The sequence below is a fragment of the Somniosus microcephalus genome, chromosome 16 (assembly GCF_052327205.1).
Source record: "Somniosus microcephalus isolate GS21.2 chromosome 16, FLI_Smic_1.0, whole genome shotgun sequence".
Lineage (NCBI taxonomy): Eukaryota > Metazoa > Chordata > Chondrichthyes > Squaliformes > Somniosidae > Somniosus > Somniosus microcephalus.
In genome coordinates, this window is record NC_141002.1 from 45,622,795 (window position 1) to 45,635,794 (window position 13,000).

General features: G+C 49.4%; 1 protein-coding gene across 14 annotated transcripts in view; it reads right to left on the bottom strand.

Moving 5' to 3' along the window:
• The window catches only part of LOC147106116 (voltage-dependent calcium channel subunit alpha-2/delta-4-like), an 888,222-nt gene that overhangs the window by 667,882 nt on the left and 207,340 nt on the right, over positions 1–13,000 (bottom strand). For 13 of the 14 annotated variants that reach the window (XR_015081361.1, XR_015081362.1, XR_015081363.1 and 10 more), the window contains one exon: positions 3,300–3,389. The exons of the other annotated variant lie outside the window; for it this stretch is intronic. Coding sequence is in view for 10 of the 13 variants with exons in the window: in XM_086008902.1 (XP_085865028.1) it covers positions 3,300–3,389 (90 nt within the window). In the remaining 3 variants the exon portion in view is untranslated. The remainder of the gene's footprint in view (positions 1–3,299; positions 3,390–13,000) is intronic. 14 annotated transcript variants of the gene reach the window in all.

Below are 13,000 nucleotides of genomic sequence, written 5' to 3' on the forward strand. Positions count from 1 at the left end.
TGAATCACAGGGTGCGGAGCCCATTAATTGCACCATGGAGGTGATGGCCCAAAGCCACGTTCCACCCCAGGTAGCATATGCGGGCAGAGGGATGTACTACGTCACGACAAGCGTGGACCAGTACCGGGTACACAACGACACTTGGTGCCCGGTCACCGATAAGACTTTCTGCTTTAAACCCCACACAGAAATTCAGGTGGCTCAACAGCGCATCATTCCCATTCCAGAGCCCACCATGGTACACCTAACAGTGAACGACACGGTACAGGACCTGCAGCAACACGTAACACAGTACGGGTATGAAATTCCTCCTCTGCCGAACACCTCACTAAATTAATAAAGGAAGTTGAACTCTCCCAAAAGCATTTCTATACCCTTGAGCAACAGAACAGGGAAATGGTGAATGAGATAAAAGAACTGGTTCCTCCACCATGGTGGGACATCGGTCTGAATATCGAGATCCCCCCATGGATTCGTGTGATTTCTCACGTGATTGTCGTCGTTCAATGTGTGTTAGTGTTTTACCTTCTCCGGTTATCATGCAGAAAGCGAAGTAAAACAATCCGAAACCGGTGGCAAGCTTTGATTAAAGAATAGCCCGGAGTTGACTGTCTGTTTGTATATATACCTATATAACTGTGATGTGATGTGATTTGTTGTATAAAGTCAGGACCCTGGGGTAAAATTTGATGTATGGTTTGGTTGGGATATACAGTGCGCCTCTTGCAGCGGAAGACAACAGAACTTTTGATGATACAGGTAGACTATCCCTTATCCGCACTTCCGAAAACCGAAAACCTCTGAAAACCAAAAGTTATTTCGTGGCGCGTCTCTCGGTATTTCCAGTGTAGTTGTAGGGTAAACCGGGATTCTCGTAAGGTAAAAGGAGGTGCGAAGGGCTGGAACCGTGAGGTAAGTGCCTTTATTGCACTGCTTGTGGGCAAGGAGGAGCAGAAGTGTTTTCCTCAGGCTCAACAAGCTTCCCTACCCTTCCCACCCCCGAGCAGTCCGATTCGCCCCACCCTCACGATGTCCGACTTTCCCCCCCGCGATGTCCGACTTTTCCCCCCGCGATGTCCGACTTTCCCCCCGCGATGTCCGACTTTCTCCCTGCGATGTCCGACTCCCCCCACGATGTCCGACTCCCCCCCCGCGATGTCCGACTCCCCCCCGCGATGTCCGATTCCTCCCCCTTGATGTCCGACTTTCCCCCCGCGATGTCCGACTTTCCCCCCGCGATGTCCGACTTTCTCCCTGCGATGTCCGACTCCCCCTGCGATGTCCGACTCCCCCCCGCGATGTCCGACTCCCCCCCGCGATGTCCGACTCCCCCCCGCGATGTCCGACTCCTCCCCCGATGTCCGACTCCCCCCGCAATGTCCGGCTCCCACCGCGATGTCCGACTCCCCCCCCACGATGTCCGACTCCCCCCCGCGATGTCCGACTTTCCCCCCGTGATGTCCGACTCCCCCCCCGCGATGTCCGACTCCCCCTCCGATGTCCGACTCCCCCCCCCCCCCCGCCTCTGTTCTGAAATCTGAAAAATTCCGAATTCCGAAACACAGCTGGTCCCAAGGTTTTCAGATAAGGGATAGTCTACCTGTATTTCTGTTTGGGAAAAGTTGAAATATCAAAGGGCGGCCTGTAGCAGTCGACGCAGACTTCATGGATTTTTGGATTTTTAACCCCTATTAAAAACTGGACAGGCTGTTTGGGGGGGTGGAGGGAGCAGTGAAAACCCACTCAAGCTGGAGGTGACTCATTCGTATGGAAAGGAACTGTCCTGGGAACAATGGTCCGAGAGGCCCACTCCCAAGTCTTGATTAACAAGGCTGACGACTCATTGTTCGAGTCAAGATGAACTCGTTAAGTTAATCGGCAGGAAGATTGAAAAGAGATCAAAAACCATTTCAAACCATTCAAGAGATCGAAAAACCATTCCCCCAGGCCATGTGGCCATTAAAACCACAGACAACGGTTTGTGTATTGGAGGGGCATAAAAAGAGCAGTTTGGATAGCTCGTGCTCTCTCTCTCCTGCCTTCCACACAACGTAACATCAAGAAGAGCTGAGCCTTGCTCTTCCAACCGAGACAAACGTCGACTAAGGCTGGGACTCGCATGCCGCAAGGCCGGTACGGAACCAGGTAGCCGAGACGTACGGGAGGAAACTGCAAGCAAGATAAAAGGGGCAATCTAGGTGAGCATTGTCAAGCCTACACACGCACAAGATCACTTAGCTGTGTGAGGGAGTGCCTGTATGTTCCTACCAAACCAGAGGGGGTTTAGCATTGGAAGGGTCCTGTGATAGTTTAGTTCACGGGAGGGTGTTTTTTTGGCTGTAGTAAGTCAGCACGGCAGGGGCTTGTTGGACAAGTCAGGGTTGTACTGTTTTAAACTGTACTGTAGTGTTCATACCCCTTGTACTGTATGCAAGTGGAGTGGTTTTTGTTAACCTTAATAAACACTGTACGGGTGAGCCCGAAAACGCTGTCCGTGTTCAAATCTGTCCTCAGTAATCCCTATCGTCCAGAGCTTGTAGTAAGGGGGTTTGCGTGCTCGCTACGGGCGGGGCGAAACTACTTACAATAATTGGCGATCGCGGCAGGGGCCATAGGAAATTGGCCACCGCAAAAAACGGTTACACAACAAACTAAGCAACATCAGATATAAAGGCAATGAGATATTTAAGAGTTTCCAGTGGCCATTGCACTGGCAGGCCTGGCCTTTGCTCCAGCTTTTTATGATGCATCAGGATGACATTGTATTCAATAGCACAAAGAAGCACAATCTCCTGAAAATGCACCCCAGAATGACCCAAATGCATATAATATGAGACTTGTGCCATGGAGCAGTGCTAGTCCTTATTGTCTCCAGTATAGATCCAGTGGAAAACACAGCACATGTGCAGAACCAATACAAGACTCAAAATCCTGATTTTCTGCCCCCTCTTGTGCTTGTGCCACCAGTGCAAAGGAACACAATTTCAGGCCCTTTGTGTAGAACTTCCCCTAATGTAACATTGGAAATGAGGACTGCAATGATTTAAAAATATAAAACATAGAAGCATGGTTTGTCTGAGAGGGATTAGAAAATAAAGAATATGAAAACACTACTCAGCCCTTTGAACATGCGCCTTCCACCAGACCATTTGAAATTTGTGCTGTCACTGACTGTTCCCAACATCAATAAATATCAAAGCTATAAAGTTTTCTAACACTCATTATACGGCAGTCCAACACAACACATCTCTCCATTAATCCCAGTCAATTTTTGATAAGAATGCTAAAAATATACAAACCTCATTCAAGATTATGAAGGCCTCGATGAGCCCCTTATTTACAATTCCTGTTCCTTTGGCATTAAGCTTATCAACCAGCTGCTTGAAATGCTGAAGAGGAAAATGAAACAGAAAATGCAAATATTCTGTGCAGTCATTGGTAACTAATGAAAAACATTAATAAAACCACTTTCTACACTAGCACCCTAATAGCTTAATAAGAGCCTGGACCTGGGAGAGAGCAGCATCGAGCGCGGCGAGGTATAAAACCGGCGGCAGTGAATGAGGCCCGACCACAGAGCCTGGACCTGGGAGAGAGCAGCATCGAGCACGGTGAGGTATAAAACCGGCGGCAGTGAACGAGGCATACCAATTCAGCAGCGGGGCAGAGAGGTAAAAAGTAATCAAAGTGTGACGTCAGCAGGAAGCAGGTAAGTGATTGGTTGGTGAGTATTTCTCTCTTTTTTAAACTTTAACTCTGGTTTATAGTTTCTAAGGTCTCTCTGGTGTAGCGGGGACTGTTGGTAAACTATTTAACTGTAGTGTAATTAGTGGGATTGATTGATTTAATTTAACTCAATTAATTAAATGGTAAGTCATGGCAGGACAGCCCGGCCCTGTGATCTGCTCCTCCTGCGATATGTGGGAACTCAGGGACACTTCCTGTGTCCCTGACAACTATGTGTGCAGGAAGTGCACCCAGTTGCAGCTACTGACAGACCGCATTGCGGTGCTGGAGCTGTGATTGGATGCATACTGGAGCATTCACGATGCTCGGGACATCGTGAATAGCACTTTTAGGGAGTTGGACACACCACAGGTAGAGGTTGGACAGGAAGAAAGGGAACGAGTGACCAACAGGCAGAGTACTAGGCGCAGGCAGGTAGTGCAGGGGTCCCCTGTGGCCATCCCCCTCTCCAACAGATACACCACTTTGAGTACTGTTGGGGGGGATGGCTTATCAGAGGAGGGCAGCAGCAGCCAACTTCCTGGCACCAGGGGTGGCTCTGCTGCACAGAATGGGAGGAAAAAGAGTGGTAGAGCTACAGTAATAGGGGATTCAATTGTAAGGGGGATAGACAGGCGTTTCTGCGGCCGCAAATGAGTCTCCAGGATGGTGTGTTGCCTCCCTGGTGCAAGGGTCAAGGATGTCTCCAAGCGGCTGCAGAACATCTTGGAAGGGGAGGGTGAACAGCCAGTTGTCGTGGTGCGTATAGGCACCAACGATATAGGTAAAAAGTGGGATGAGGTCCTAAAAGCAGAATATAGGGAGTTAGGAGGTAAATTGAAAAACAGGACCTCAAAGGTAGTAATCTCAGGATTGCTACCAGTGCCACGTGCTAGTCAGAGTAGAAATAGAAGGATACTTCAGATGAATACGTGGCTAGAGGAATGGTGCCAGGGGGAGGGATTCAAGTTCCTGGGACATTGGAACCGGTTCTGGGGGAGGTGGGACCAGTTCAAACCGGACGGTCTGCACCTGGGCAGGGCTGGAACCGATGTCCTAGGGGGAGTGTTTGCTAGTGCTGTGTGGGAAGGTTTAAACTAAAATGGAAGGAGGTTGGGAACCTGAGCAGGGAGACAGAGGAAAGGGAAACAAGGATAAAAGCAAAAGATAGGAAGGAGAAAAACAAAAGTGGCAGTCAGAGAAATCAACGGTGTAAATCAAACATTGCCACAGTAAATAATAATTCTAATAGGTCTAAGAGCATTAAAAAAACAAGCCTGAAGGCTTTGTGTCTAAATGCGAGGAGCATTTGTAATAAGGTGGATGAATAGGCTGCGCAAATAGAGGTAAACGAATATGATTTGGTTGGGATTACGGAAACGTGGCTCAAGGATGGCCAAGACTGGGAACTCAACATCCAGGGGTATTCGATATTCAGGAAAGATAGGCAAAAAGGAAAGGGAGGAGGGGTAGCATTACTGATTAAAGAAGGGATTAACACAATTGTAATGAAGGATATTAGCTCTGATGATGTGGAATCTGTATGGGTAGAGCTGAGAAATACTAAGGGGAAAAAAACATTAGTGGGAGTGGTATATAGACCTCCAAACAGTAAGGCGGAGGTTGGGAATGGCATTAAAAGGGAAATTAAAGAAGCGTGCAATAAGGGCACAGCAGTCATCATGGGTGACTTTAATCTACATATAGATTGGGCTAACCAAATTAGTAACAATACTGTGGAGGAGGAATTCCTGGAGTGTTTATGGGATGGTTTCCTGCACCAATATGTCGAGGAACCAACCAGAGATCAGGCCATCTTAGACTGGGTATTATGTAACGAGAAAGGATTAATTAGCAATCTTGTTGTACGAGGCCCCTTGGGTCGGAGCGATCATAATATGATCGAATTCTTCATTAAGATGGAGAATGAAGTAGTTGACTCAGAAACTAGGGTCCTCAATTTAAATAAAGGAAACTACGATGGTCTGAGGAGCGAGTTGGGTAGGATTGATTGGGGAATTGCACTCAAAGGGTTGACGGTGGATAGGCAATGGCAAACATTCAAAGATTGAATGGATGAACTACAGAAGTTGTTCATCCCAGTTTGGCATAAAAATAAAACAAAAAAGGTGACTCAACCGTGGCTAACAAGGGAAATTAGGGATCGCATAAGATCCAAGGAGAGGACATACAAATTGGCCAGAAAAAGCAATAATCCTGAGGATTGGGCGCAGTTTAGGATTCAACAAAGGAGGACAAAGGGATTAATTAAGAAAGGGAAAATACAATATGAGAGTAAGCTTGCAGGGAACATAAAAACTGACTGTAAAAGCTTTTATAGATATGTGAAGAGAAAAAGATTGGTGAAGTCAAGCATAGGTCCCTTGCAGTCAGAATCGGGGGAATTTATAATGGGGAACAAAGAAATGGCAGACCAACTAAATACATATTTTGGTTCTGTCTTCACAAAGGAGGACACAAATAACCTCCCAGAAATACCGGGGAACATAGGGTCTGATGAAAGGGTGGAACTGAAAGAAATTAGTATTTGTAGGGAAATGGTGTTAGGAAAATTGATGGGACTGAAGGCCGATAAATCCCCAGGGCCTGATAATCTACATCCCAGGATACTTAAGGAAGTGGCCCTAGAAATAGTAGATGCATTGCTCGTCATCTTCCAGAACTCAATAGGCTCTGGAACAGTACCCATGGATTGGAGGGTAGCTAATGTTACCCCACTATTCAAAAAAGGTTGCAGAGAAAAAGCAGGGAATTATAGACCGGGAAGCCTGACATCGGTAGTGGGGAAAATGCTAGAGTCCATTATAAAAGATGTAATAGCAGAGCACTTGGAAAGTAGTGACAGGATTGGGCAAAGTCAACATGGATTTACAAAAGGTAAATCATGCTTGACTAATCTACTGGAATTTTTTGAGGGTGTAACTGGTAAAATAGATAAGGGAGAACCAGTGGATGTGGTGTATTTGGACTTTCAGAAGGCTTTCGATAAGGTCCCGCATAAGAGATTAGCGTACAAAATTAAGGCACATGGGATTGGGGGCAAGGTATTGACTTGGATAGAGAACTGGTTGGCGGACAGAAAGCAAAGAGTTGGAATAAACGGGTCATTTTCCGAGTGGCAGGCAGTGACTAGTGGGGTACCGCAAGGATTGGTCCTAGGACCCCAGCTGTTCACAATATATATTAATGATCTGGACGAGGGAATTGGATGTAATATCTCCAAATTTGCAGACGACACAAAGCTGGGTGGGAGGGTATGCTGTGAGGAGGATGTCATGAAACTCCAGTACGATTTGGACAGGTTAGGTGATTGGGCAGAAACATGGCAAATGCACTATAATGTGGATAAATGTGAGGTTATCCACTTTGGTGGCAAAAACAGGAAGGCAGATTATTATTTGAATGGCAATAGATTGGGAGAAGGGGAAGTGCAAAGAGACCTGGGTGTCCTTGTGCACCAGTCGCTGAAGGTAAGCATGCAGGTGCTGCAGGCGGTTAAGAAGGCAAATGGTATGTTGGCCTTCGTAGCAAGAGGGTTCGAGTACAAGAACAAGGATGTCTTGCTACAGTTGTACAGGGCCTTGGTGAGACCGCACCGTGAGTATTGTGTGCAGTTTTAGTCGCCTTATCTGAGGAAGGACGTTCTTGCCATGGAAGGAGTGCAGCGAAGATTCACCAGGCTGATACCTGGGATGGCAGGAATGACGTATGAGGAGAGATTGTGTTGATTGGGCTTATACTCACTGGAGTTGAGAGGGGATCTCATCGAAACCTATAAAATTCTGTCAGGCCTGGACAGACTAGATGCTGGAAGGATGTTCCCGATGGTCGGGGAGTCCAAAACCAGGGGTCATAGGATAAGGGGTAGGACATTTAGGACTGAAATGAGGAGGAATTTCTTCACCCAGAGAGTGGTGAACCTGTGGAATTCTCTGCCACAGAGGGCGGTGGAGGCCAGTTCATTAAATATATTCAAGAAAGAGTTGGATATATTTCTTAAGGCTAAAGGGATCAAGGGATATGGGGAGAAGGCAGGGACAGGGTACTGAATTTGGATGATCAGCCATGATCTCATTGAATGGTGGAGCAGGCTCGAAGGGCCGAATGGCCTACTCCTGCTCCTATCTTCTATGTTTCTATGTTTCTATGTTTATCTAATGAGTAGCTGAGCAGTGCACAGCATTGTAAATCTCCCATGGCACTGCTCATGGTGTCAGCGATTTTTCAAATAGTATTATCAGGGATACTAATTTACCAGCATTAGACCCCCAGTGTCTGGCAGTAATGGAAGGGGGGTTTAGGGTCCGGCAATACTTTGAGGGCAGTCCCATGGCCTGGGAGCACTAGGAAAGGAGTGCTGTGGTTCTGGGAACACTATAGCGGCATCTGAGAAGACATAAGAACATAAGAAATAGGAGCAGGAGTAGGCTATTTGGCCCTTCGAGCCTGCGCCGCCATTCAATAAGATCATGGCTGATCTTCTAACTCATCTCCACCTTCCCACAGTATCCCCATTTCCCATGAGTCCCTTAGTATCCAAAAATCTATTGATCTCTGTCTTGAATATACTCAACAATGAGGGTAGAGAATTCCAAAGATTCACAACCCTTTGAGTGAAGAAATTTCTCCTCCTCTCTGATCTAAATGGCCGACACCTTATTCTGAGACTGTTCTAGATGCCCTGTCCAGGGTAAACATCCTCCCAGCACCTACCCTGTCAAACCCATAAAAAGTTTACCTGTTTCAATGAGATCACCTCTTATGCTTCTAAATTCTAGGGAATATAGGCCTAGTCTACTCAATGTCTCCTCATAGGTTAATCCCCTCATCCCAGGAATCAGTCTAGTGAACCTTTGTTGCACTCCCTCTAAGGCAAATATATCCTTCCTTAGGTAAGGAGATCAAATCTAACAGATTTCTCAAACATGATTTCCCTTTCATAAATCTGTGTTGACTCTGCCCAATCATAATAGGCCGTATTTTGCAACCCCCCACAGGTGCGTACGAGTTGTGCAGGCGCCCGTAGGGGCCGCACAAGTTGCAGGCTTAGGCATGTGAAGCACATGCGTGAAAACCCAGAACTTGCGATCTGTCAAGAATCATCTTGACAGATCCTCCGCATCCGCAGGAGATGGGCCTCTGTGGGTGGAAAGTTGCACTATTTGCCCAACTTCCGCCTGCTGAATGCCTGTGAAATTCTTACGCCTGGTAAAAGCAGGCGTAAGAAACATAGAAACATAGAAGGTAGGAGCAGGAGTAGGCCATTCGGCCCCTTGAGCCTGCTCCACCATTCAATGAGATCATGGCTGATCATCCAAACTCAGTACCCTGTCCCTGCCTTCTCCCCATATCCCTTGATACCTTTAGCCGTAAGAAATATATCTAGCTCCTTCTTGAATATATTTAATGAATTGGCCTCAATTGCCTTCTGTGGTAGAGAATTCCACAGGTTCACCGCTCTCTGGGTGAAGAAATTCCTCCTCATCTCAGTCCTAAATGGCTTACCCCTTATCCTTAGACTGTGATCCCTGGTTCTGGACTCCCCCACCATCAGGAACATCCTTCCTGCATCTAGTCTGTCTAGTCCTGTTAGAATTTTATAAGTTTCAATGAGATCCCCTCTCATTCTTCTAAACTCTAGCGAATATAAGCCTAATCGACTCAATCTCTCTTCATACGTCATTCCTGTAGAACAGTAAAATCTCCTCACTGGAAAGGAACATTCGAGACCTGGAGGATGAGATGCAGATGCTCAAATCAAATGGAGCCCTGAGCACTGAGGAGAGAGAGGAGGAGATGAAACAGATGGAAGTATACAGGAGCCATTCCAAGTTTAGTTCATCCATGCAATCTTTAAATGTTTGCCATTGCCTATCCACTGTCAACCCTTTGAGTAACATTCCCCAATCAATCCTACCCAACTCGCACCTCATACCATCGTAGTTTCCTTTATTTAAATTCAGGACCCTAGTCTCTGAGTCAACTACTTCACTCCCCATCTTAATGAAGAATTCTGTCATATTATGATCATTCCGCCCCAAGGGGCCTCACACAAGATTGCTAATTATTCCTTTCTCATTACATAATACCCATTTAAGATGGCCTGATCTCTAATTGGTTCCTCGACATATTGGTCCAGGAAATCATCCCGTATACACTCCAGGAATTCCTCCTCCACAGTATTGTTACTAATTTGGTTAGCCCAATCTATATGTAGATTAAAGTCACCCAGGATAACTGCTGTGCCTTTATTGCACGCGTCTCTAATTTCCCGTTTAATGCCATCCCCAACCTCCGCATTACTGTTTGGGGGTCTGTATGCAACTCCCACTAATGTTTTCTGCCCCTTGGTATTTCTCAGCTCTACCCATACAGATTCCACATCATCAGAGCTAATATCCTTCCTTACAATTGTGTTAATCTCCTCTTTAACCAGCAATGCTACCCTACCTCCTTTTCCTTTTTGCCTGTCTTTCCTGAATATTGAATACCCCTGGATGTTGAGTTCACAGCCTTGGTCACCCTGGAGCCTTGTTTCCATATTCCCAATCATATCATATCCGTTTACATCTATTTGCACAGCTAATTCATCCACCTTATTATGAATGCTCCTCGCATTAAGACACAAAGGCCTAGAAATTGAGTGGGCTTAGCGCCCATTTTGCGGCGCTAGAGGGCATTGCGCTGGACTTACAGCCGGTTTTGAAATTGACTAGGGCCCAACATCGGCGTTACACCGGTAGCGCTGCGCCGGCACCGATGACGTCATCGGTGTGCGCAGCGTCCCGGTTGCCGTGGTGACGGGCCCCAGCGCCGAAATTCAGTTGCGGCCGCCTCGCCCGTGGCAGCCGCAACTAAGACTCTGGCAACAGAGTCTTGCACGACTTTGCGCCGGCGCATAAAGGTGGAGCGGTGGCCGGCCGCTTTCCCGCCGGCCGCCTGCCCGCACCTCCCTTCCCGGACTCCCCCACCCCGCCCCCCGCGGAACAGATGCTTCTCGGCTGCGAGTCCGGCACTTCCCCGAGGTGCCGGGCTCATTTTTGTGAAGATTTTACCGGCCAGCGGGCGGGTGCAGGCAGCTCCTCCTTAACTGAAGGAGGAGGCCTGCACTTCCCGAGCCTGCCGCACCGCATCGGGCGCCGCAGCGCCGGAATAGCGCCGCAATGCGGCGTGTAGCGCCAGTTTTCAGGCGCAAACAGCCTTCAGTAGCGCCGGCAGCCGTTTGGGCGCGGCGCTACTGAATTTTTGGCGCGCACAGCGCGACTTAGCACCGGCGCTAAATTTCCGGCGTTAAGCCCCGGCGCAGCGCAACCTCAATTTCTAGGCCAAAGCCTTCAGGCTTGTTTTTTTAACACTCTTAGACCTTTTAGAATTATTTACTGTGGCCATGTTTGATTTAAACCCTTGGGGCTAGATTTTCAGTATAGGCAGTTTTGGGGCGCTAACCTTAGCGCCCGCCCGAAGTTAGCGCCCGCCCCAAAGTAGCGCCCCGTTGCCGGGAATTCAGTGGCTTCGCCCTAAGAGGTTGGTGGAGCGCTAAAAGAGGCGTTCCACTACTCTCTTTAGGCGCTAAGCCGGCAGTCCAGAGGGATAGCGGCCAGGCGGGGCGCAGCGCGGGTGCGGTCATTTTTGGACTGACAGCAGACCCCGTGGCGCCGACCAGCTCTTAAAGGGGGAAGGGATGAATTGGTCTGCTGCCACGCCCTGCACACTGCAGCCTTGCAAAGAGGCCTCAACACTGCTGCTCAGCCCCAGGGAGTCATGGCAACGCCAGAGAAGGCCCGTCAGCGTGCCCTGCGCTTCTCAGAGGGTGATCTGGACATAATGGTCACAGCTCTGGAGGTGAGGCGCAAGATCTTGTTCCCAGAGAGTGGGAGGAATCCAACCCACCACGACTACACCAAAGCCTGGAAGCAGATCGCCCAGAGTGTGACGTTCACCGGCGATGCCCCCAGGACCCACAAACAATGTCGTAAAAAATACAACGACCTGACCAGGATTGTCAAGGTGAGTAGCCTTTCCAGTCTCCTCCTCATTCTTGCATGTACACCTGACATGATGGGCAAAGGGAGCTGAAAGTCCTATTGGCCAGCCCTCAGCCAGCAGCATTGGGACAGTCATGAGCATCAAATGGCCATTCGGCACTCTACACTTTGGCCAAGCTATTCCACCATGGGAGGCTGTGCACACTACATCAGGGCTTCACTCTGTCCAAGCTATTCCACCATGGGAGGCAGTGCACACTACATCAGGGCTTCACTCTGGCCAAGCTATTCCACTATGGGAGGCAGTGCACACTACATCAGGGCTACACTGCGCACTTACAGCCCGTCCTTTCTCTTGCAGGCTAAAGTAGCCTTTAATCGCCAGGCCCGTGCCAGGGGTGGCCGCGCCAAGCTGCAGAAGCTCACTCGGCTGGAGGAGCGCGTGTGTGCTCATGGGAGCCCGTGTGATCGTCCCCACAGCGTGCGGAGTATCCGACCCTCCACTGCTCGGCAATGGTAAGGACCTCGCCTTTTGGCCCTCTCGCGTCGCACTGGCCCATCCGAGCTACCTCCTTTGCCACTGTCCCACCAATGCGCTGAATGCCACCAGTCCTAACTCCCTCGCTGACGCCGTCTCCTCACTCTGAAGCTACTCTTGTGCATTCCTGCTTTCAGCTGGTGATGACCAGGACCCTGAAGCTGCCAGTGACAGCACCTCCGAGCAGGAGGAGGAGGAGGAGCAAGCCGGACCATCGGGGGAACAGTCACGTCCCGCAGGAGAGGAGGAAATGCTTGACACCTCCTCACTGGACGAGTGCCTGGAGGAACTGTCGCAGGGCAATGCAGCTTCTGGGACCAGTGGCGTCCAGCCACCCAGGAGTCGTGCGCGTGGCCCGCGGCCTTCCCCCCAAAGGGGGCAAGGATCAGAGGGGAGTGCTGCTGATCGGCACACTCGCCGCCACCAACGTGGCAAGGGTCCCTTAGTTCGGCCCCCTCCTCCCCAGCGGGAGAGTCGCGACTCCAGTCCGGACACCTTCACCTCGGAGGAGGTGCGGAAGCTGGATAAGATGGCCGAGGATTCGGACCGGCGCCACACAGAGCTCATGAGCGTGGTGGGGCGCATGCCTGAGGCCATCGAGTCGCTGGCGACCAGTGTGCGCGAGTTCGGGGCAGCAACTGCCGCGAGTGGCCGCATGCTGACTGATGCCGTCAAGACCCTGGCGGATGTGATGCGCGCGCACACCAGGACAACAGGGGCACTCACTGCT